The sequence below is a fragment of the Lissotriton vulgaris genome, chromosome 3_2, assembly GCF_964263255.1.
Source record: "Lissotriton vulgaris chromosome 3_2, aLisVul1.2, whole genome shotgun sequence".
Taxonomy (NCBI): Eukaryota; Metazoa; Chordata; class Amphibia; order Caudata; family Salamandridae; genus Lissotriton; species Lissotriton vulgaris.
Window position 1 is genome coordinate 235,961,875 of NC_141690.1, and position 26,127 is coordinate 235,988,001.

Genomic DNA, 26,127 nt, shown 5'->3' on the forward strand with positions numbered 1-26,127 from the left:
TTTTTTATTAATCTTTTGCTGTCGATTCAAATGAATTTCAAACTAAATATTTAGGATACCACAGAATAAAAGAAAAGGACTGTATTACAATGAGGCCATTCTAAGCATTGTGCATCATACAAGAAAGAGCCCAAGCCTGGGAAAGTAGCCCAACAGCTAGTTTTTGGACTGTGTACTCGATTTAAGGACAGGAAAGTGAGTCAAGTGCTGACTAATCACTTGAGGCTTTTTCAGTCCTAAATGGTGACATTCACGTAGGGCATCTTGTTCCTAGGGTGCAGTTATTTCAGCTGCTTGAGTCACACAGGCCCCCAAATGTTTTAACAGAGCAAATAGAAACACTAGCTTCTTTCATCAAGGAAGACCTCGCACATGGACAGAATGTTTTCAGCTCGCAGTAGGCTGCTGGAGTGAAAGTCAGATTACACATACCATGGTAGAACGCTGTGCTCGTAACATGTGAGCTTACCAAGAGTCTGAAGAGGCAGTGTCCTCTTATTCAGTGGTATTACTATAATTGTAGGCTCTTTACATTTGTTTAATAGTTATAGGATTGTAGATCTTGACTGTATTTCTAGTGTATTCCAGAGCCTCTAGTTGAGGAAAATAATAATGGGCTCCCATACACTAGATTTTCTTTGAGAGACCTGCTGGTTTTAATCTGAATCTGCTGCCTTAAGTAGGATAACCCTTACATTGATAAAAGTGTGTTCGAGGCATATGAGCTGAGATCCTACATTTAGCAATAGATCGCCACCTGGTGTTGGGCTCGGATGATTGCAGGTTGTTTTCTTTTGGGAAGAAGTATTTTGTAGTCACGACATAGGTGACTCCTCCCTTGGACAATACTGCGCATGGTCATCGACTCCATCCTCAGATTTTTTTTCCGCCCCTGGGTTTGGATGAAAGTTTTCCGCTCCGGCTAGAAAAATAATTTTTCTGTTTTTTTGAAGCGAGAAACTTTAAACAAACTTTTTTTGACATCGAATAGACTTTCGACATCACCAGCTACATTCCGGTGCGTCGACGCGGGCCGTTGGGCCCATCGGCGCTGTGCGGCCTACGCCTCATGGAAAGAATTCCATTCAAGAGATGCCCGTTATGTCGAGCAAAATTCCCTCATAGCGACCATCACGAGGTTTGCAACCTCTGTCTCTCGCCAGAACACGACGAGTCAACCTGCACAGCCTGTGCCTCCTTCCGATCGAAGAAAACAATTCGAGATCTAAGGGCCCGTCGACACGAAATGAGAAGATCAGCACCAGCACCGGAGGCCATCTTTGAAGAGGAGATCGTCGAAGAAGACTTCTCCGAGGACGAATATCCAATCAAAGATATCTCCGAGGACGAGGCTCCACTCTGCTCAGAGGAGGACTCGCCTGATCTCCAAATAATATCGGGGGCAGAGGATTCGGACGATTCGATCCAGTCTCGACAACCCGTGAGTACATCTGCCCCTGCACGACAGACATTACCCAAACAGAAGGCAACGGTCAGCACTCCGCCCATGGGGCCCAGTCGAGACCGACATTTACCATCTAACGGGCCCGGCTCCAAGGAAAGAGAATACGCCTTCCGGTGTCTCGGCACCGAAGAAATACCATGTGCCAGTTACACCTCCTCTATTGGCACCGAAACATCCTTCGACACCGAACATAAAAACCCCTTCGGCGCCCAAAGACAAAGACACTTTGGCACCCGTACCATCGGTGCCAAAGACAAAAACTGTACCAAACCCGAAAGCTTCTTCTCCGAAACCTTCCGGTTCAAAAAACAGAGGGGAAGCCAGTTTCCGGCGCCACAGGTCCAGCAAAACTTGTCTCCACACTGAAACCTCTAATACCGATACTGTAGTGTAGTTCCTATATTCCCAATAGGCTCTGCGCATTGGAATAATATAAACAGCAGTGTAGACGTAGGACTGAGGTCGACTAGGTTTTACTGACTATATTAGACTTAATTACTTTCGCCAGCTAGCTCAGAGGTCACTAGAAACTTTCTCGAATGTTCAGGAAAGAGTTAACTCCGGATTAGACGAGAAGGGATTAGCTCCAGAAGAAACTACAACGAATCCAAAACGCCTCAGCCAGGCTCATATTAGACATCCCACGAAACGAACACATCTCTGGTCACCTCAAAGACCTCCACTGGCTACCCGTCAATAAGAGGATCACTTTCCGACTGCTTACCCACGCACACAAATCACTCTACGACATCGGACCAGATTGCCTCAACTCTCGAATGTCCTTCTACACCCCCTCCCGCCAACTTCGCTCTTCCAGCCAAGCCTTCGCCACTGTACCTCGCATCAACAAGACCACCATGGGAGGCAGATCCTTTTCATACTTGGCTGCCAAAACATGGAACTCACTCCCCGCCCACCTTCGCCTCACCCAGAATCACCTAGCATTCAGAAAGCAGCTCAAAACGTGGATATTTGACAAATAATCCTCCTCCCCTTCCTAAGCGCCTTGAAACCCTCTGGGTATGTAGTGCGCTATACAAATTTTATGACTTGACTTGACTTCTGACAACCGTACAAACATGCCAACTTTGCTCCCTCAGAATAGAGTGTATCTCTAGAGTCGTGTGAAAACAATAGGCAGCTATTTCACGCAGTCAATCGTGCATACTTAGTTTCACCAGAGTGCAGAGAAATAGAGAGACAGGCGTTTTCAATGAAAGGTGTTATTTTATTGAGCAATCTTCTTTCTCATGCAAGAGAAATGAATTGCCACAATTGCAATACTTATTATGAAGTAAAGTGCGTACAGTAAAAGTAGTATTATGAAATAATACTGTAAAAGCATAGATATGGTTTCTTAGCCATATGATACTTTAAAATAGATAAAATATATATACATACATAAAACCATTGACTAACGTACTCAACTGGTGCTTTTAACTACGCCTACCCCGATGTACCTGACCTAAGCCTAATACTTGGGAAGGAGTAAGTAGCAGTTTAAGTTAAGTTGGTTAAGATTGTTTTTGCCAAGGATCTGAATCAAGAATTCTCTTTAAGGGTTTAGTCAGCTCCGTTCCTTAGTAATAGAATGTGGGAGGTCTGGTATCTCTTTCTTCAGGACTCGATCTCCCAGCAACCCGCAAGGGTGACTCGGGAACACCAGAGCTGGATTTTCTCGGCGTGAGAAAAAGTAACTTCTCCAGCGCGTCAAAGGGGAGGGGCGGCTTCCGTGGGCTCTCGCATCAGCTGGGCTCTCGAGCAAGTAGATAGCCGCTCTGCTCCAAACCACTGTGTGTTTGCTTAAGGCAACTGTTGGTATTTTATACCTGAAAGGTGCCGGGTTTGACGTAAGGTTGGACATAAGTCGTCACTAAGAACTAGCAGTTCATGCTGGACTCCAGGAGTTCTTGTTCAAATCAAAACAAAAGCAGGGGGGAATTTCCCGGGCTGCTGGAGTCTTGGTTTGTTTAAAGAACGCGTTGTGCTTTCTACGAGTCGATTGGAGTAGCCGTGCTGTGCTTTGAACTGCATGGGCTATTACTGAATATGGATATGATTCTTATGCCTTTTGTAAGGATATTATTGATTATAACCGCACAAGGGCATGAATCGGGAATATCGAATTAGGGTCCTAGATAGAAATACAGCATCCTTCGACACCGAAGGATTCGTCGGCACCAAACATAAAAACCCCTTCGGCGCCCAAAGACAAAGACACTTCGGCACCCGTACCATCGGCGCCAAAGACAAAAACTGTACCAAACCCGAAAGCTTCGACTCTGAAACCTTCCGGTTCAAAAAACAAAGAGAGGAAGCCAGTTTCCGGCGCCACAGGTCCAGCAAAACCGGTCTCCATGCCTAAACCTCTAATACTGATACCGAAGACCCCAGATAAGGCTAAACAACATTCCGCACCGAAAACATTGCCAAAAGACTCAACTACTCCTCATAAGTCAAAAAGTACTAAACAACCTCTATCGGCTCCGAAAAAATCGACGCCGAAGAAGATTATAGAAGAGGAAGAACTGTTTAGACCAGATCCTAGACAGAAGAAAGTCCATATTAATCCAAAAACTGGACATGTGGAAGCAATCCCTTATAAGAGACCAGCAGATACACCACTTACACTTCTCCAATGCACCCTTCCTCTCCTTCACCTTCTTCGTCTCCTGTTACTCCATATGTAGAACCTATAACTTCTCCTATTCACTCTCCTGCATCATCACACCACACTTATGAGGAGTATGATTTGGGTGGGGGGGATGATGTTCCAGAGCCACATACATACCCTTTAGATGAGGATGTTAACACAGAATACCTTAAGGATGATGATGATGCATATAATTCTTCACCAAATAATGCACCAGACATCCCTGATCCTCAGTACTACCCAACAAATCCTTCGCCTTCAGAGGACAGTATTGGTTTTAATCATTTGTTAAACAGAGCTGCACTTTACCATGGGGTTCCCATGCACTCTGATGCCATTGAGGAGGACTTCTTGTTAGACACTTTCGAACAGTCACAAAGATCTACCCAAATATTAACAATGATTAGGGGAGTCATAAAACATGCTCCCGAGATTTTTAAAGATCCAGTAAGGTGTAGGGTGTTAAATCCTAGAATAGAGAAAAAGTATAGGGCAGCACCAGCTGATCCAGTATACATTAAGGGTCATGTGGCACTAGTCTAATGCGCGCAAAAGAGCCACTTCTCAAACTTCTGGGGACACACCCCCGCCTGACAAAGAGTCCAAGATTATTGATGCGTCAGGGAAACGAATTGCTGCACAAGCAACAAACATATGGCGCATAGCAAACACACAGGCTTTACTCTCACGCTACAACAGGGCTCATTACGATCAACTAGAAAAGTTAATAGAACACTTACCATATCAACACCAGGATCTGGCAGCAGAACTTTAACAAGAAGGCAAATTAATTTCAAATGCCTCAATTAAATGTGCACTAGATGTAGCTGACACAGCATCCAGAGCAGTGAACACTAGTGTTATTCTCAGGCGTCACGCATGGTTACGCATCTCGGGTTTTAAACCAGAGGTACAAAGTACCATCCTAAACCAGCCCTTTAATCGGAACCAATTGTTGGGCCCGGAGGTAGATAATACATTAGAAAAGATGAAGGACACAGATACCGCTAAGTCTATGGGGGCATTACAATCCACCCAAACAAGAGGTTCTTTTCGCCGCTCCTCTTATAGAGGAGGCTCCAAGCAAACCGGCGCCGACACAACATCATCTTTTAAAACACACATGCAGACCTCCTCTAATAGAGGATTTTTTAGAGGAGGATACAGAGGCAATAACAACAAGGGAAGAGGTAGAGGTAGTAACAACAACCGCTCCTCTTCAGCTCCTAAACAATGACTTCCCTCTGCCTCCCCTACAGCATTCCACTCCTGTGGTGGGCAGACTTTCACAGTTCCTACCTGTCTGGAAATCCATCACACAGACAGGTGGGTAAGACAAATTATCCAACATGGCTACTGCTAGAACTCACAACTCACAGCAACCCCCCAAACATACCACCCAGGCAGCGTCCAATGTCTGCAGAACACATAACTGCTTCAACAGGAAGTTCTAGCACTCCTACAAAAAGATGCTCTTCAAGTAGTTCCATTAGAAGAACAAGGAACAGGAGTCTACTCCCTGTACTTCCTAATTCGAAAGAAGGACGGGACCTTAAGACCAATTCTCGACCTCAGGCTACTCAATCACTACATTCAATCAGATAATTTTCACATGATCACTTTACAACAGGTACTCCCATTACTACAACAGGGAGATTTTCTGTCCACACTAGACCTACAGGACGCCTATTTTCACATTCCAATACATCCTGCGCACAGGAAGTATTTAAGGTTTGTCATACAAGGACAACACTATCAGTTCAAAGTCCTTCCATTCGGGGTTACAAAAGCACCATGAGTGTTTACAAAGTGCTTAGCAGTAGTGGCAGCACATCTCAGAAGACAACAAATACATGTCTTCCCCTACCTAGGCGACTGGCTCATAAAAGCAAGATCGTACAACCAGTGTGCACAACACACAAAGCAAACAATTCAAACACTGCACAACTTAGGGTTTATGATAAACTACACCAAGTCGCACCTAGAGCCTTTGCACGTTCATCAATATCTAGGAGCTACTATAAACACATCAGTAGCTCAAGCCTATCCCAGTCAAGCCAGGATTCAAAGTATTCAGAACTTAGTCTCCCTGTTTCAATGCCAACACTCTCTACAATCGCGTTTCAAGAGAGAGAGAGAGGACCAGAAAGCTAGTCCATATCCCCGGGTTTATATATAGTTAATCAAAAATAGACTAGCTTATGTATATGAGGTTAACAAAAGTTTAAGGACTCAAGTATGTTTCGTCAGGGGTAGTGGCACCTGGTGAGTGTGCTCATGAAGCCCTCACCCACCAACCTAGTTGGTGGCATGCTTCATCATCGGGCCCACCCAGTGACACCTAGCGTGTCCTGAAGGCATGGGGCCTTCCCAAGATTACAGGACACGACCCCTGCAACGACTGCAGCGTGTGTCACCTCACAACACACACCAAGACCCTGAACCTTGAGCCCAACAAGATCTGGACCCAACGTAACCAAACCAACTGTAACTCACACAATGTGATATACCTTCTCACATGCACGTGTGGCCTCCGCTATGTGGGGATGACAACACGCAAAATCAAAATAAGAATAACTGAGCATCGAAGCACCATAAGATGCAAAGAAAAACATCAGCAGACTCACCAACCACTTCATCACCCACTGCCACACACCCAATGACTTAAAATGTACAATCATTGAGCAAATCTAAGAAAGCACAATTGATAATGACGAGAAACTTCTGAGTAAAGAACAGCAATGGATATATCGCCTTTCAGCAGCAACCAAGGGTCTCAACGACGCTATTCCTTGGAACTCCCTGACATGCTCGTGACCCAAGGGATTACACCTCCAGTACCACCCTGGTCTACCTGTCCTCCCATCATCCCATTTTACTAAGAAACCCCCTTGTAACATATCTCCTTTGGAGATAGAGCCCTACAGTTCTGAACACTGGGGATTTGGAACCCTCACCCATGACTATGTCCACAGTACCACCTTGGCACTATGAACGATGGTATGCCCCATAATTATACCCCCAATGCGCCAGCGGTGTACACATCCCGCCTGCGCAAACATACCAGTACTTTATAATGTTTAAATGCCCCCAGCGCATCAGCTTCATAAACCTCCTGCCTGCACATGCGCGTCTATGCACCACGCGCGCCCTCCGCCAATGCGCATGCGCGGACATAACACTACCGTCCGCACATGCGCATTGCGATCCATGGGTACCACGCATGCGCGATCGCTCGCCACTCATCAGAACGCACCTGGGCGCCCTCGCAAGCACCATGACTCGGCAGTTCGAGTCTCTCTACCATTTCCCCCACCATGCAGGTGCGAACAATTACCCAATTAACCACAGTATAAAAACCCGGCAGCAACGGCCATTACTTACCGGTTCTGCGAAGGAGGCACTACAGGTCCAAAGCAGGCTCTGCCCAGAAAAGCTGTGAGTATGATGAACAACCACCACTACCACTGGTAAGCGCTACCTTTCTCTCCTACAGGTCTCCTAATGAAAGTGGCCAAAACCTTTCTCCCCTACAGGGTCAACCCCTTGCCACTTCACAACCTTGAAGCAGAATACTGCTTAAACTAGCGTAAGAAAGAACTCTTGCGCCTTTCTTTTCTTTACCACTAATGCACTATGGTTGTGAATACCGTGTTTTAGCCACTCCACCCCCGAACTTCAAGTGTGAATCTTACCCTAATGGTACCACCAATACCATTACACTGTAGCCGCCTATAGCCTGCACTTCCATCGCTATAATGTCGGCAGTCAGATGTATATAATGCAATACATTCAAGTGACTCTCTTTTCCCCTGTATGTTTTGTCCTTGTCTCTATATGTTACATGTACAGGTGTTTTGAGAAGGGAATCCCCCCTCTCACACATAGAAAAAACACTTTAGGGCGTGTATACACATAGTCTGAATTACACACCCACTAGTTTAATCACAAATACTTATTTTAATTTCGTCCTGAAGAAAGCCAGCATATTCATAAGGCACTGGCTGAAACATGTTGACCCACCAAATGATGTGGGAGGTCGTAACTCGCCTCTAACATCCGACAGCCTTATTTTTAACCGCTGACGGTGGCCCAGGTATTAAAGTTTAATTCACCTCCGGGTACTGGGACCCCCGCCAAGCCGTTTTAATTCACATTCATAACACTCTTCACGCACACTCAGCGACATACCTGCTCCGCTGTAATCAGGCGTCGAAGCACACCCGGGACACGCTAGGTGTCACTGGGTGGGCCCGATGATGAAGCATGCTACCAACTAGGTTGGTGGGTGAGGGCTTCATGAGCACTCACCAGGTGCCACTACCCCCTGACGAAACATACTTGAGTCCTTAAACTTTTGTTAACCTCATATACATAAGCTAGTCTCTTTTTGATTAACTATATAAACACTCTCTACAAGCCAGAGTGTTCATGAAACTAATAGGGATGATGGCATCTTGCATCTTCATAGTTCCCCACGCAAGACTGCAAATGCGTCCACTACAAGAATGTCTAGCACAACAGTGGAATCAGGCTCAAGGTCAGCTCACAGACCTGGTGTTGGTGGACAGCCGTACATATCGCTTTCTGCAATGGTGGAACACCAAAAATTTGACAAAGGTACGGCCGTTCCTAGAACCTGTTCCACAGGTAGTGCTCACGACAGACTCATCCCTCACAGGATGGGGAGGCCATCTCCTGCATTATACCACACAAGGTCAGTGGAACAATCAACAGAAACAGTTCCACATCAACCACTTAGAGCTGCTAGCAATTTTCCTAGCACTCAAAACTTTTCGAGTACAAATCCAAAACAAAGCTGTCCTAGTCCGAACGGACAATATGACAGCCATGTACTACATACAAAAACAGGGGGGACACACTCTCTGCAACTGTCCCAACTTGCACAGAACATTTGGAGATGGGCCATCCCTCAAAACATACATCTAACAGTAGAATACCTTCCAGGGATCCACAACCAAATAGCAGATCTGTTAAGTTGTCAATCACAACAGATTCACGAATGGGAGTTGCACCCACAAGTACTTCAACCATTCTTTCAAATGTGGGGGCATCCACAAATAGACCTGTTTTCCACCCACGAGAACTCAAAATGCCCAACCTTCGCCGCCAGGTTTCCACAACCACGGTTGGAGGGGAATGCAATATGGATGAATTGGTCTGGCAGATTCGCGTACGCTTTTCCGCATCTCCCACTCATTCCACTAGTAGTACGCAAGCTCAGACAACAGTCCCTCAAACTGATACTAGCGGCCCCTACATGGGCACGTCAACCGTGGTTCACCACGCTACTATATCTCTCAATGGTTCCACATCAGAAATTACGGCTCACGCCATCCCTGTTAACACAGAACCGTGGAGAAATAAGACACCCAGAACCAAGCACAACTGAATTTGGCAATCTGGCTCCTGAAGTCCTAGAGTTTGGTTACTTAAACCTACCACCAGACTGTATGAACATAATTAAAGAAGCTAGAAGACCCACTACCAGAGCATGCTATGCTGCTAAGTGGAAACGATTTGCAATATACTGTAACAACAATCACATTGATCCTTTGGACTTTTCCATCCAAAATATCATTTTCTACCTTCTACATTTACAAAGGTCCAATTTGGCTTACTCTTCCATACGCCTGCATCTAGCAGCTATTGCAGCGTATTTACAAAATAGACAACATCTATCTCTATTTAGAGTACCTGCAATAAAAGCATTTATGGAAGGATTAAAAAGAATTATCCCACCCAGGTTACCACCTGCTCCAGTATGGAACCTAAATGTGGTCCTTACAAGACTCATGGAACCCCCTTTTGAACCGTTACATAAATGTGAACTACAATTTCTAACATGGAAAACTGCTTTCCTTGTTGCCATTACCTCTCTCAGAAGAGTTAGTGAAATCCAAACATTCACAACAGAAGAACCATTTTTTCAAATACATCCTAACAAGGTGGTTCTTAGACCCAATCCAAAATTCCTACCAAAAGTGATTACTCCTTTTCACCTAAACCAATCAGTAGAGTTACCAGGGTTTTTTCAAAAACCGGACTCTGTTGCAGAAAGAGCTTTACACACCTTAGATGTTAGAAGAGCTCTACTATATTACACAGACACGACTAAATCCTTCAGAAAAACAAAACTATTTGTATCTTTCTCTTCCTCACACAAAGGCAATCCTATCTCTAAAGGAGGTATTGCTAGATGGATTGTTAAGTGTATTCAAATATGCTATCACAAGGCTAAACGTACACTAACCGTTCCTCCTAGAGCACACTCCACTCGCAAACTAGGAGCCTCTATGGCTTTCTTAGGAAACATACCATTAGAGGATATATGCAAGGCAGCAACATGGTCTACAATACACACCTTCACTAAACACTATTGTGTTGATGTGCAAGCCAAGCAGCAAGCTGCAGTAGGTCAAGCTGTCCTTAAAACACTCTTTCAGTTTGCTGCAACGGATACAGATAACTTTTGAACCCTCCTGAGGCACAGCCGGGAGTAGCAAGGAAAACTGAGCATAACTTTGTTTTAAAACTGTAAAATTTCACTTTGCTTTTCAAATCACTCTCCTTCCCTGTCACATCACTGCAGTGTGCAGGCACCATTTCCTGCTGAAAAACGAGCACTGGTAAGGGCAAAATCGCCGTTTTCCCGCCAACTTCATTCCCCTCTCCCTGACTGGGACACGCCCACTTTGAGGCTACGCCCCCCCTCTTCAAAGTTATAAAAGAAGCACTGACTACTAGCGCTTTAGATAACTTTTGAACCCTCCTGAGGCACAGCCGGGAGTAGCAAGGAAAACTGAGCATAACTTTGTTTTAAAACTGTAAAATTTCACTTTGCTTTTAAAATCACTCACCTTCCCTGTCACATCACTGCAGTGTGCAGGCACCCTTTCCTGCTGAAAAACGAGCACTGGTAAGGGCAAAATCGCAGTTTTCCCGCCAACTTCATTCCCCTCTCCCTGACTGGGACACGCCCACTTTGAGGCTACGCCCCCCCTCTTCAAAGTTATAAAAGAAGCACTGACTACTAGCGCTTTAGATAACTTTTGAACCCTCCTGAGGCACAGCCGGGAGTAGCAAGGAAAACTGAGCATAACTTTGTTTTAAAACTGTAAAATTTCACTTTGCTTTTAAAATCACTCACCTTCCCTTTCACATCACTGCAGTGTGCAGGCACCCTTTCCTGCTGAAAAACGAGCACTGGTAAGGGCAAAATCGCCGTTTTCCCGCCAACTTCATTCCCCTCTCCCTGACTGGGACACGCCCACTCGAGGCCACGCCTCTTGCATTGCTCCCTCCCTACAAATATGTGCATGTTCCGGAAGCGCAGCGGACGAGCGCAGCGGGCGCGACGAAGGTGCGCCAAAGGCGCGCATAAGGCAAGCTCGTCTGTGCTCGTCTGTGCTCGTCCATGCCGAGACCGGGCCAAGGGCCAGAACCTCTGATCAATCTCCGCTACAGGCTCCCCACATCTACCCCAAATCCACATTGATGGCACTGCGCACGCCTAACACCGCCTGCGCTCAATATAATCCACACTTATGGTCAGACACCACAAAATTTACATGTCCTCACTGCAATGTGAAGCTACAGAAAACGAATGAAAAAATCAAAACGCATGCTGTCACTGCATCTATGTCTTCCGACATCACCGCTGCACTAATCAATGCACGATCCCTTGTCAAGCACCGGCAAGAAATACACGATCTTATTATCAACAACAACCTTGATTGTCTCTTTCTCACGGAGACATGGACGGATGGAGCATCCGATCCTGACATGGCAGTTGCGACCCCCCCAGCCTATAACGCCTATCGCCTAGATAGAGTGGGGCAGCGCGGAGGAGGACTAGCCATCATCGCCCGCGACCACATAACGGTCAGAATATTTCACATCCACTCCACCTCCTGCGAAGCCCTTCTTTTCGATCTTAAACTCACCCCATCGTTTCATTTTAAAGGCATCCTCCTATATCGACCACCAGGCTCTCGCACCAACTTTCTAGCAAATCTGGGTGCAATACTAGAAGCTCCAGCGCTGGAAGACTCTTTTACATTATTGGGCGACTTGAACTTCCATCTTGAGAATGCAGCTGACAAAGATACCCATTCCTTGATATCAGACATGCACACCATGAATCTTCGGCAACTGGTAACCACCCCCACCCATATAGCCGGTCACACGCTAGATGGCATTTTTACTAATATTCAAGGCGTTAATATAATAGATACCTTACCAATGCCATGGACCGACCACTTCGCCATTTTAATAAAAATATCAGTCACATTAAATAGACTCAGACCCCACTCTGTACCGAAACCACAAACCATTAAAGTTTGGAAGGACATCGATCACGCTGAGCTAACGAGCCTACTTGAAAAAACTCGTCCTGACTCAACATTTGATCCAAACTTGGCCACACGACAATTTCAGGAGTGGATAGGTACCGCCACCCACTCCTTAGCCCCAACTAAAAAATTCTCTAGAAATAGAGCAACGCCATCAGCCCCATGGTTTACAGAGGAGCTCCGTATTAAGAGGCAATTCTGTAGAAACAGGGAGAGACATTGGCGCAGATCCTACAGCGCTAAAAGCAAGACCAGCTATAAGGAAGCACTCGGACAACACAAAGCCCTTATAGTCGAGACAAAAAAATCCTATTTCACTGAACAAATCAATTCTGCTAAAAACTCAAGTAAAAAACTTTTTGAGATAACTAAGGTTTTAGCGGGAAACGCACCGGACCTGAATCCTCCACAATCCCAAGTCTTTTGTGATTCTCTGGCTGATTTCTTTTTCACAAAGGTGAATGATATATATCAGGCATTCTCCACAAAAACAGTAATCAGCCCCCACACATCTAACAACGAGACTAACAATATCGAACTTTCTCAGTTCTTAGACCTTGGAGAAACACAAATCAAGGAAATAACGGCCACAATCAAATCAGGCTCCGCATTAGACCCTTGCCCTCTAAAAGTCATTCGTCCGATCATGGACACTCTCTCCCCTGACATTGTATCAATCTGCAATACAATGTTCAGAACTGGGATATACCCAGACTCCCTTAAAAACACCTTGGTCAAACCCCTACTTAAGAAAGCTAATCTGGACAAGGACCAACTAAAAAACTACTGCCCCATAGCCAGTCTCCCCTTTTTAGCCAAGGTAGTGGAAAAGGCTATGAACGCTCAACTCTCAGAGTTCATAGAAAAACATCAACTACTGGACAACACCCAATTTGGTTTCCGCAAGTTCCACGGAACCGAAACTGCCTTAATAAAAGCTACAGAGGACATAAGAGCGATCCGGGACCAGGGAGGTACAGCAATACTCGTACTGCTCGATCTTTCGGCGGCCTTCGACACGGTCGACCACAAGATCCTGGTCGACCGTGCCGAAAACCTGGGCATCCGCCACATGGCTAGAAATCTGCTTTCCTCCTTCTTGGCCAGTAGATCACAGGTGGTCACACTGGGGCCCTTCCAATCGCACAAGCTGTCACTACCGTGTGGGGTTCCCCAAGGCTCATCCCTTAGTCCAACACTATTTAATATCTACGTGTCGGACCTGGCCTCTGTCATCAAGGCCTATGGGATGAGCCTTACCTCGTACGCGGATGACACCCAGCTTGTGCTGGCCATCAACGGGAATGGAGACAAGGTAGCTGAAAACTTCCAAGAGGGCATGCGGGCGATCAGTGAGTGGATGGCCTCTAACTGCCTAAAGTTAAATGCTGAAAAAACGGAGGTCGTCATATTTGGACATCTCTCCCCCGGATGGTCAACACCTGGTGGCCCCCTACGCACGGAACACCACCTACACCAGCCATCACCGTCAGAAATCTGGGGGTGATTTTTGACGATAAATTAAATTTCATGGCCCACTCAAATAAAATAGCAGCAACAGCCTATCACAAACTTAAACTGATCAAGAAAATCATGCCGTTTCTACCAACCTCAGCAGGTAAGACGCTGGTAAGCGCCCTCGTGCTGTCATCTCTTGACTATTGTAACGGCTTATTCATCAACGCCCAAGCAAGAGTGACCAACAAAATGCAGACCATCCAGAATGCTGCAGCCCGCCTCTTGTCTGGAATCCCAAAGTTCTCACCTATCTCTGAGACTATAAGAGACCTGCATTGGCTCAAGATTCGAAACAGGATCAAGTTTAAAGCGCTGTGCATACTCTATAAAGCACTGCACAACTGTGGTCCACATTTCCTGAAATCCCATCTCAGATACCAGTCCTCCATAAGATCGCTCCGATCTAACAACCTTAAAATCCTTCAAATACCACGAACAAAAACAGTTAACTGGGGCGATAGATGCTTCCTTGTGGCAGCTCCCAGGTTATGGAACTCCCTGCCAGCTTCCATCAAAGACAGCCCATCCCTGATGCATTTCCGCAGAAAGATAAAGACCTGGCTGTTTGATCAAGAATAGTTACCAGCCTAACCTCGGGAATACATTCAAAGTTTCTAGCGCCGAGACGCCTACGGGCAATTGTACGCGCTGTATAAATCTCAAAAATAAATAAATAAATACAAGCGACCACTGCTAGGGGAGACACTGCTGCACAATCGTTGCTAAATGTAGGATCTGCAGCTCATATTCCTCGAACGGAAAATGCTACTTACCAGTATGCATCTGTTCTTGGCATGTAGAGCTGCAGAATCCTACATGCCCTCCCACCTCCCCGGGACTTGTATCCGTTCCAGTTCTCATCTTACTTAGATGCACACGCATGGACATCCTTTTCTCTTTACTTCTACTAACTCCATTTCCCATCATGGCGAAAAACAATCTGAGGATGGAGTAGATGACCACGCGCAGTATTGTCCAAGGGAGGAGTCACCTATCTCGTGACTACAAAAAACTTCTTCCAAAAATACAACAACCTGCAATCATCCGAGCCAGGTGGCGATCTATTGCTAAATGTAGGATTCTGCAGCTCTACATGCCAAGAACAGATGCATACTGGTAAGTAGCATTTTCCTTTAATCTGTACTAGAGTCCTCTCCTGCTGGTGGTTGGCATTGGCTGTCAAACCCTTTGTTGCTTGGATCGCTTACTAGTGAGAAGTCCATAATCCATAGCTTTTGCAGATCTCCTTGTGTTTTCTGCTTGCAAAAGTTGATTCTGCGCATTGATGACTATACACCCATCTCTTAATTCAAGTAATTCTGATTATCAACTTTGTCTTTTCGATTAAGACTTAACTGGCCAGCGACCATTAGTTCCTTGTGTTCCTGTATAGCCTTGCAATAAATTGGTGTATCCTAGACTAATTTCCAGAGAAATGAATTTAATCAGCAACATTTTACTAAAGCTCAGCTTTTTATCAACTAATGGCCTTGAATCTTAGAATGGCACCCAAAGCCCTGTCTGCAGCACCATTGGAACTCTGTGTCCAATATCCCTAGGGTTTGCTACATTTGTAGAGTAACTATTGTAAATTTGAATTAATTTTAAATATGGTCACCATTGTTAAAGGCCCTTCTCAGCTGTAATGAGGTAATTAACAATATCATACAGTTCTATTTCTGTTAAAGCAACCTGTAAGTCCGACGGGTACTTTAGACGGATTTTTCTTTACTTCTGCATTTCCAAAGTACCATCCGTTGATTCTTTTACAACAATAATCTGCTTGCGCTGCCAGGTGACATCATCGACACTAGCCAATGCTCCGTGCTGACCCTAGTCCCTTGGTAGTTCGGGCTGGACTTTTTCCATGAGGCACAGGGTCAAGGCTGATTTGCATATAGCCATTGTCTGACCTAGGGTGGTGTGGAGTGCAAAAAAACGATGGATTTAGGCCCAGATCTTTGTACTCGGGTGAATGTAAGACATTGTTCTGCATTCTGTCCATCAACTGTGTTTTTTGCAATTTTCACCCGAGTGGGATGGGTATGCTCAGACTTGAGTCCCAGGCTCTCCACATCACTGGAGTCAAGCTATCCAGGCTGAAGAAGGCTGATAGCCAGAAACCAGTCCTTGGATGCTTGATTCTGGTCTAGGAAAGACATGGCTTGGTAGTTCGGGCTGGACTGTTCCCATGAGGCACAGCCAATGCTCCGTGCTGACCCTAGTCCCTTGGTAGTTCGGGCTGGACTTTTCCCATGAGGCACAGGGTCAAGGCTGATTTGCATATAGCCATTGTCTGACCTAGGGTGGTGTGGAATACAAAAAAAAGATGGATTTAGGCCCAAATCTTTGTACTGTGGTGAATGTAAGACATTGTTCTGCCTTCTGTCCATCAACTGTGTTTTTTGCCCTGCATTTCTACAGCACAACCTCACACACTGACATTGGTTACTTTTTTCTTCCCAGAAGCTAGCCTGTCTGGAAAGAAAAAGCGTAGGTCACACCAAATTGATTTACCTGTTTGGAAAAGAAAATTTCTTTTATAGTATGATACTTTAGAATCAAGAGGCCGAACCTAACCTTAGTCTCTCTCTCCCTCCTGTTTTGATAACTACTTTTTTCTTCCACCTAACTGATATGGTTCTGGAGATCCATTCCTCACTTTTTCTGATTTTAATTTAATTAGAGAAAAAAAAGCGCCACGTTAGGGCACATGTTACCTACAAAGGAATGGTGGCAAGCTCTGCAAAACAAATGTCTAATTCTGATAACCGATCTTTATGTGAAATGTGCTTTGCTGCACTAATGACCATTGGACAGCAGAAGACCAACCTCCTCTTGGCCAAATTCTTTTGAGAGGCTCCACAGTGGTCCCACTCTTTCCTTTAGTTAAGTCATCCATTAAGGAATGGTGCTCTAAGGGATCTTCCTACAAACAAAAAGTGAAAAAAAGTGTTTATGTTCTAGGTAGAAAGACGGTCCGCTAGATGGTATGGGAAGTCAGCAGCCTCATTCCCTCCTGATCGTCCAGAACCTGAGTTTTTAGCTCTGCCAAAACCTTTCAGGTTGCAGCCTTCTGACCTGACTACCCCTTCTATCTCTTCGTCCCAGGTTCATGGCCTGTCCTCCAGAGTTGGCTGCTTGGTCTCGATACCTTTAGCGGATTCTGGTTTCTATCTCCAGTCATGCGGGTGCTTGTTTATCCACATCTAGTCAACGCGCCAACTTTGGTGGCGCAGATTCTGAACCACTGCTCTTGAAGGAGTACAAATGTTTCTTTAAGGGAGAAAAAGTTGCATTTGGCCAGGCTGAAGGTGCTGGGTTCATTGCTTGTAGTGCACACCTGTAGTCTAGTCTGAGTGAAGCCCAACGCAAGCAACCCTGTCACAAATATCTACACCATCTTATTGATTTTTCTAATATCTTTGTGTTTACAGAGACTAACCACATAGGACTTGGTGCCTGCAAATCACCATGATGGGGTATCTACAATCAAGTCTTGACGAAAGCTCTGAACCCATAGTGGCCTAAAACATGGCAACTAATTATTAGGATGTGACAACAGATAATTCTTTACAGATACACATTTGGTATCTTCTTTTAACTATACCAAAGCACCCAATTAAAGGGATACCTTGGTGACCATAAGGTATTTTTTTTTAATCAATAATCTAGTAGACCCCATTAAGGCAAATATCAAAAGTGCTCCCTATAACATGGTTGAGCCCATCCTGTTTTATCGGGACTAGCGTAATACCCGACTATGAAGCATGACAGCAATAGGGTGTGTGTGGATCCAAAGAAAACACCACAGGGTGTTGGGATTGTTACTTGGGGCCTGATTTAGATTTCAGCGGAAGGTTACTCCTTCACAACAGTGACCGATAACCCGTCCGCCGAAATATAAATCCTCTAATATCCTACGGGATTTATATTTCGTTAATGGGATATCAGTTACCGTAGTGACGGGGTAACCAGTCTGCCAAAATCTGTATCTGGCCCTTGGTCAGAGAAATGACTGAACAAATAAGGTTGTAAGATACCTTAAATGTGGAGGTTTCCGATAGGGAGGAAGAATCCTATACCCAGTTGATCTCTTGTCCCCTCCTTTAGTAACCAAGGGTCGGGGTTGTCTGTTTTTGTGACACAGCTTCTTTGTGACCTATCATTTTTAGTAAGTCTTTCCAACCGTCAACATGTTTTTCTCTTCTGTCAACAGGATGTGTAGTCTGGCTGCATACTAAACCTTCCCCTTTGAGTTGCGCTGCATCACCTGTGATAGGATCCAGGCTCTGTTTTATGCTTTCCCTCTAATTCCACTCATTGTCTTCCGAAGGCACACTTGGGCAAAGCTTTGTTGATCCTCATTGTGCCAGATTGGGAAAGGGAGGTCTGGAACTCAGATCTCTCAGAAGTCAATGTTTGACTTCCAGTTGCCTCGCCCAGCAGGGAGATCTTCTTTCAAGCAGGGTGTTTGGGCAGTACTCGATTCTTCTGTGGCTCTGTCTCCTTGAATAGCAATTGATCAACACCAGTTGCCTTCAACAAGTGTTTGATATAATGTTGGCTGATCGGCATTCTTCAACCAACATGGTCTATGCCAGTCTTAGTTTGAGGTTTGTCTCCTGGTATTTGAAGGGACTGTCAAACTGGCAAGTGATCTGGTTTTGGTTCTTAAAAAAAAAAGGAGTAGCAGTTTCTACTGACAAAGGTTACTTGACCAGTTTATACATGTTTTTGTGCCTGCCTGATCAAGCCTGACCGCCATTTCTTTGCCTTTGCTGATTAGGTTTCTTAGAAGTTTGCTACTAATTTTCCTGTCTTCTAGAGTATGTGCTGTCTGCAGTTGGACCTTAACTCAGCTTTAACATTTTGATGGCATTAGGGTTTTTACATAGTTGTGTGCAAAAACGCTCACACTAAAGACTGTTAATCACTATTATCTCCATCGGTAGGTTGAAGAGCTTCAAACACTGTCCACTTATCTACCTTATTGAGAGTTCTTCCACCTTAAATGAGTGCATTTGTTTGAATTTCGTGCTTAACAGTGTCAGCTTTTGTTATGGATTATTCCGTTGCTCTGCCATCTTTCTCTCCTCCTCATACATAAAAGTAGAAGAGATTGCACAGATTGGACCTTGAGAGCATGCATTTTGTGTTGATTCAACGCAGTTGGACAGACTGGATTAACATTTTTTGTTACCTTTATAGGTCTTAGGATGGGGTAAGGTAGCTACAAAATACATGATCTTCGAATCATTTGTTGTGTGTTTGAAAATGTATTATATACCATGGTATATAAGTTGCACCCCAGAAGGCATTAGTGCTCCCTTTACCAGGACCAGTGGCTTGTCTACATCACTGGCTAGACGTGTTCCAGTGCTGAGAGATGCAGTGCGACAGCCTGATCCCCTCTCCACACTTTCGCTTAACTTCCACCTGTGCTATGAGACTCATTCAGAGGATAAGGGATCTATAGGATTATGAATCCATCAGAGAAACAAGTTACTTGACCTTAAATAATGTCTTTTCTGTTTGATATTCTATTTTTCCGCCTATTACTCACAGCCTTACTTTATTCGTTTTCTGAACAAGCGCAGTTAGATTTGTTTAAAAAAAGTTCTATGGGTTATTTATAGGGATGAATGGTTTTTCCACAGATTTTTCTGAAATTCTTGTTCTTTTGTACATAAGACTCTGGCATGGAAAAGTGTAAGGGAACCAACATTTGCATGCCAAGTGAGATGTATGCATGTGTGGGTGTGTGTATATATATCTATCTATATATCCACCAGACATACCTACTTTTCTTCCTCTTTGCCTCCCTATTCCTCGTCTTCATCTTCCTCCTCCTCTTCTCCAACAAAATGTTCATTACACACTAATGGGGAAACCCAAGGTAAGCCACAGGACCTGGGTATAGTATGATACAAGCAACAATGTGGTCCTAATAGCAACAGTTATTTAGAGAAAAAATACAATAAACATTAACATATCCATGATCAAAGAGAGACACTTGAGAAAACACTGTAGAAATGAAGTTGCTCTCCCATTTACCGAGACAGTCTTCAGACTCTCAGCTGAAATTCACACGCTGTTAGCCACCAGAGAGAGAGAGACTTCTTCTTCTGACTGTTAGACTTTATCACCCAGCACTTAGGGGCAACTTATCTGTCCCCAGACTCTTGGCTGATCTACAATATCATAAAAGCACCTCTGCTAGCTGACAGAAGATCACAGCCCACAGAATCTCAGACCCTTGTCTGTGCTGCCCAGTATCCCCTAGTTACTATTCACTAGCCCCTTCTACCTTAGCCAAAGCAGTTGTCTGGCAATCTTTCCTGATCTTTCCAGACAAATTAGTTCCAACACATCCGCATTCAAAATCCAGCCAGGTACTTCATTCACTAATCTACCGTTCCTGGTCTTCAAGGTCTGGCCCAGGAGGAAGTGACAGGTCCATTTGGAGTAGGCTCTTTCAAATACACACATTTGAATTTTTTTACATTCTAGCCTTGCAGTTTAGTAGCAATGTACATTAGCTATCTGTCTAGCAAAGGTTCAAATGTTTTGCAAGACTACTCAGTAGTTCACGCAGTTGATACTGTTCTTTGTTCACCCGGGAGGATATCAAATTTCTATCCAGGAAAGCTGTCTAGGGGATTAGGCTCTTGTTTTCATATGCAAGCAACACTCTCATGATAAAAAGTTATTCTTCAGACCAGATAAAATGACTGCGATTGAGCTGGTTAGTAATATTCAGCTTAAAAAAATAAGTTGCGTGTGCACATTTATAATAACTTGTTTTTACACTTAATGCCACACATCTGTAGTTTCGAAGTGCTCTATATATCAGATGTTAATATTTCACTAATTTGTTACTAACTAGTACTCAGGCAGTTTTAAACACACAGCTTTATACACACTATCCTACCTCCACATTCCCTCTCTCATAACTGCATAAGAGAAAAGACCTCTGACAAAGAGCCCTCTCACGAGGCCCATGGGGTTTTGCAGCGCCAGCCCCACAAGGAGCAAAGCCCTATGATGAATCATAATGTCCATTTGGGTGTGTGAGGACTCTCATCTTCCGATAAGGATGACCCTTGTGATCACTGGATATTCCAACTGCTGCTCCTTGTTTCAGTCTTCCCAATAGGAAGAGCTATCCTCTTGTGTGCATACTTCTGGATGGGAGCACAGGTGCTAGACCTTGATTGGCTCCTAGTCCACCCCCCCTTCCCTCATTGATTGATTTAACTTGTATATTAGGAGCATTAACAGTATGAAAATACTGTTCACAATATGTATTCTGTATCAGTGGGGATACCTGAGCACCACATATTGCAAATGTGTTGATTTAATTTAAGATGATTGAGCAACTGCATTGCCATTACTGAGAATCTCTATTTAAATGTAAATAAATTGCATACATTTGCAAATTTGACTTCCCGAATCTGTGTTGTGAATGCAAATAATTGTTTGTTTCTGCTATAAGCAATGTGTGCTACTTGACCACTACTTTACTGTAGGGTGTTCACATTATATAGTCATGCAATACAGAATAAGCATCTGACATTTATTACGGTTTAGTAAGCATTGGGGCTAATTATAGGAGCAAGTCTGCTTTTAATAATGTCTCAGATAAAAACCAAACCAGTACTTTATCAGATATCAGGAGAAGTATGACCAATTCAACATCTTAAAGTTAGTAACATTTGAGCAGGCATGGGGATTATCAATGTTGACCTTAGTGAGGTAAAACAAAATGGTGTCTATGTAAGGAGTGATGTATGAGCTTTTGTAACATCAGTTGTTACACATGTATGAAGGCAGAATCTCACAAGCAGTTTGCGCCTAGGAAATAAAACTGGAGATACCAAGGAGTGCGGATGGACCATTGATCTCACTGTTTCACAGAAGGGCAATATCTAAAATGTCTGCTGTGCTATAAACTGAGCCTCTGGATGAAAACAACACTTATTGAAAAAAAATATAAAACAGTTCTACAGTGTTGCATAGTACCACTTGGTAACATTTGCCTTCTGAGGCATTACTATCTAAAAATCCTTGCTATCCACAGTGAAACACAACTAAAGGTGCATTTATCTCAAAAGGAACTTGACTGATGTTTAGTGTTTCATAGTATGGCCGTCATCTTGACAGGTGTCGGGCCATTTCACCAACCCTCCCCTCCAACCCCCTCAGCCCCATGGTTTGTTTTTTTACCTTTTCATATGTTTTAGTGTGTTTTTGAATAAAAGTAAAATTGATCTCTTCAGGATTGCTTGGATATTTTTTTTATTGCTGTATGCAATTTTTCGGTCTACCCCCTTCCACCAAGCCACTCCCCAGGTGACCGGTGCCTAGTTATACCGATGTCGTGGTCCTGCATATGTCTGTCGCCCCAAAATTTAATTTTGATCTGCAGGTTTCTGGATGGTACACCGCTTCCTGAGCTAGCTCAATGCCACTGAGATTTGTATTTACTAGACAAATTTGAACGAACAAGATGCAGCTTTCTGTAGTAGTTGATAGTTTTTAATAAAAATCTTTAAGTTTCACTGTGATCTAAATTATTACATTCTCTTTGCTCTGTAGGGTTACCAGGAGAAGAACAAATTCATTGCTGCCCAAGGTAACCACTTTGGGGATCTTTTTGGGGAGAGAAGAAAGGGATGGGGGAGAAAGTAGCAGAGCATTGTACATTTTTTTAAAATCTTAAACATCTGTCTGTCCTGCACTACACTCCACACATGTAGACGCGAAACATCAATGTACAAATTTAACACAATAAATTTCATTTAAATAAGGTTATGTTTAATGATTTGAATAAAGCAGTGTTTAAACATTTGGATGTAAAAACTTTGAAAGGAGTGTATGAAAATACAATGCTTGGAGAAAGTGAAAGAAAACCATTTAAATCAATTGAAATGTTGATCAAAGTGAATGGGCCAAATAAAGAAAACATGTTGCATAAACACATAAACCAGTGTGGAGCACTTCTTTAAAAGTTATTTTGTTTTTATTTTGCAAAAGCTATTCACAAAGTAAAGTGCACCCATAATCCTAAAAAGACAAGTGAACTCCTGCTCCAGTGTTTTTAATTTGTTAAATTCTGTTTATTTGTAGTTGTCGCATAACCTGTACTTGCATTTAGATACCCTATGTAATTTTTTTTAACAATATATTGCTGAGAGGACAATTGGACATAATTAAAAAGCTAACCTAATTATATTAGCATAGCTGCTCATTTCCAGCAGTGTTTAGCATACTAATGTCTACACTGGATGAGCTCAGACTGATTCTGCCTTGTTTATTCAAGAACTTTAGCCATAGAAAAATAAAACTACCACCTACTACTTCAAGGCTCATTGATTGCAGTGTCTCAGGCTAGAGTGTATACATTAGGGGATTAACAGTTCCTCAGATCTCGGATAAGTCCAAACCAATTTATGGTTCGTAAAAGAGAAAGGTGCTGGCTGGTGAGACTGGTGGTAGGTTGGAACTCTAAATGTGGTGGGGGAATTCCTCCTTTTAGATATAGTGCCCTCACACCTTGCGAGTGTCATGCTTCATCATCGGGCTTTGCTCCTCGTGTGGGTGGTGCTGCAGTCCCTCACGGGCCCTGCAAGAGGGCTCTTTGGCGGAAATCTTTTAAGGAGGTGCCGCAGTTGTGCATGCAGGTGTGTGGGCTTTGGGAAGAAAATAAGTGGTTGTGTTAAAATTACAGAACGGTACCCAGAACCTGTGTTTATTCAGGGGTCCGTTAGTTAGATTAAAACGTGTGAATCCTGGAGCTCCCCTTAAAAGCAAATATAGAGGGCGGATGCGTGACTCACCACTGCTCTCAGGATGGGTGCTGTAGTGAAAAGATCATACATAAAATAAGGTCAACATGTTTCGCGCTCTCATGTGGTCCTTAGAGAATCTGTTGGCGCTTCGTCAGGACCGGAATGTGAGTGAAAAACAAAAAACACACAACAGGTTCGAGGCAAAAAAGAACCTGTGATACCTTATTCTTTAAGGTGTTTGAGCGTCCTTGCTCTGATAGGGACTCTCACTGTGGGTACCTATCCCCAACCCCTCTTATAGATCAGGCTCCGTCGACACCCGCTTGGTAGAAGGCAGAGTAAATGTGCTCGCCTCTAGCGACCTACCCCTCGGTATTGGTGTTACCGGTATCTCAGGCTAGAGTCCCTGATTCCTTGTCACTTGGTCTTAATCTGGTGAACATTACAGTTTCTGAAAAGTCACTTGCAGTCTCTTTTATCTGTGTTAGAAATGGAGCATGTTGAGTCCGGCCAGGTTTGGAAAATCTAATCACTCTCTGCAAATCTAAAGCTGTCCGCAACATCTCAGGTTAGCTTTCTTGATTCCTAGCCACTTCGTCCTTCATGTTGACTCTTAACATACAGAGATTTTCCTAACCATCTTTGTACATCTAACGTAGAAGGACCTTTCAAGTGGTGTGAACTCCGTCATCCTGAGTTTTTTTTTTATACATACCTGCATACATGTGGATGGACCTCTCAAAGGGGTGTTTGTTCTCAATAATTCTTCCCTCCCACAAGATTGTTGTATAGCACAGTAAGAGTATATGATCCCAGTATTATTAAACTCTGTTCTCTATCACTGCATGCCCCAAAGGGGCACTGTATTCTGAGCTACCACTGAATATCTCCGAACACTTCATGTCAGTGCCTCACAAGTTAAATATGTAAAAATATGTAGCACTTCTACACTTTAAACAGCATATCCATCTGTGACTGTGGCTTGTATGGATGCTGCATCGTGTTCGATGAACCAAATGTAAAAAAAAGTCTATGGCCATCACACCAACGCTCCAGTCATGACTTGGGTAGGTTCAAAATCGCATTAAAGCTGTGGCTTGCAAACCTTTAGAGAAGGCAACAACCATTCAGTGGTCCTTCATTTTAATGATCAACCTCTGGTGGAAACTCCACTAGTATGCCAAACGCACTACTTGTATAAAGTATTTCAATGATAAAATATTAATCCATTGTTAATTAACCGAGTAATCACTCAAAAGATCTTTTTGCAAAAGATAATCTTGTATTGTTTCAATCTATATATTTTCATTACAATTCCAAAAAACAAATTTATACATGATAATGAATAAATCAAGTACACAAACAATGTTGTATGGCGATTATGAAAACATTATCACACAATTGACATACTGAGTTGATTATGAAAAGAGAATGAACACACATGAAATTAAAGAACACAACTTAGAAAAAAGGCCCAATGCATTTCGGGAGGTTCCCTTCTTCAGGGGCACTGAAAAAAATGACATTGTATCAACAATCTATGGCAATATTTTCTCAATTTGTCATTAGTAGCTCAAATTAAACTCACTTGTGAACAATATTAACTGGCAGTTCTAAATTCAAAAACGTTGGAGAGGAACAGCTGGACATGATTGTGATTTATTAGCTTATTTTTAAGGTCAAAAGTGACATGAAAGTGTGAAAAAAAAAACATGAGAGATAGAAATGCCACCAGAAAAAATGCCATAAAGGTGTGAAGCATAAAGAACACTACCTCCACCTTAAATGTGAAATCCACACTGAAAGGATTAATAAACAATCACATGCTTTATTTCGAAATCTGATAGACACCACTGTGTAAATTAGAGAGAGACAGTTGTCCCTATCTACAACAGTACTCACTTACAACTAAAGATGAACTGAAAGACGTGGTAGACTTAATGTGGAAAGAAGATAACTGGGCGTAGCAGCTCTGCTAATAAAAACAGAGAGACCGAACCGGTCATTAGAAATCATGGCAACCGCACGCAAGAGTGAACTTGAATCGTTATGCTGAAAACTATACCAATACACTTACTATGATGAACTGCTCAAAGTGACAACTATGCGAGAAGTCCGTTCTCTCACTGTCTGATGCTGTCAACTCTGTGGCTGAGACGAGGAAGACGTGACTTTCTGAATCTTCTGAATTCAATTGCGCTCAAAACGATGTAAGAATTTTTTATGTGAGCACAATCTGCAGAAAATAAACGGGTACACTATTGATATATATCTCATCAGAACATGCTCTTAATCGAAGCTTCCACATGAAGGTAACAACTA

At 43.5% G+C, this 26,127-nt stretch overlaps 1 protein-coding gene across 3 annotated transcripts in view; it reads left to right on the forward strand.

Moving 5' to 3' along the window:
- PTPRA (protein tyrosine phosphatase receptor type A) overlaps nt 1-26,127 on the forward strand; it is a 906,420-nt gene that overhangs the window by 531,857 nt on the left and 348,436 nt on the right. For all 3 annotated transcript variants that reach the window (XM_086964286.1, XM_086964287.1, XM_086964288.1), the window contains one exon: nt 22,613-22,649. In XM_086964286.1, coding sequence (XP_086820412.1) covers nt 22,613-22,649 — 37 coding nt within the window. The remainder of the gene's footprint in view (nt 1-22,612; nt 22,650-26,127) is intronic.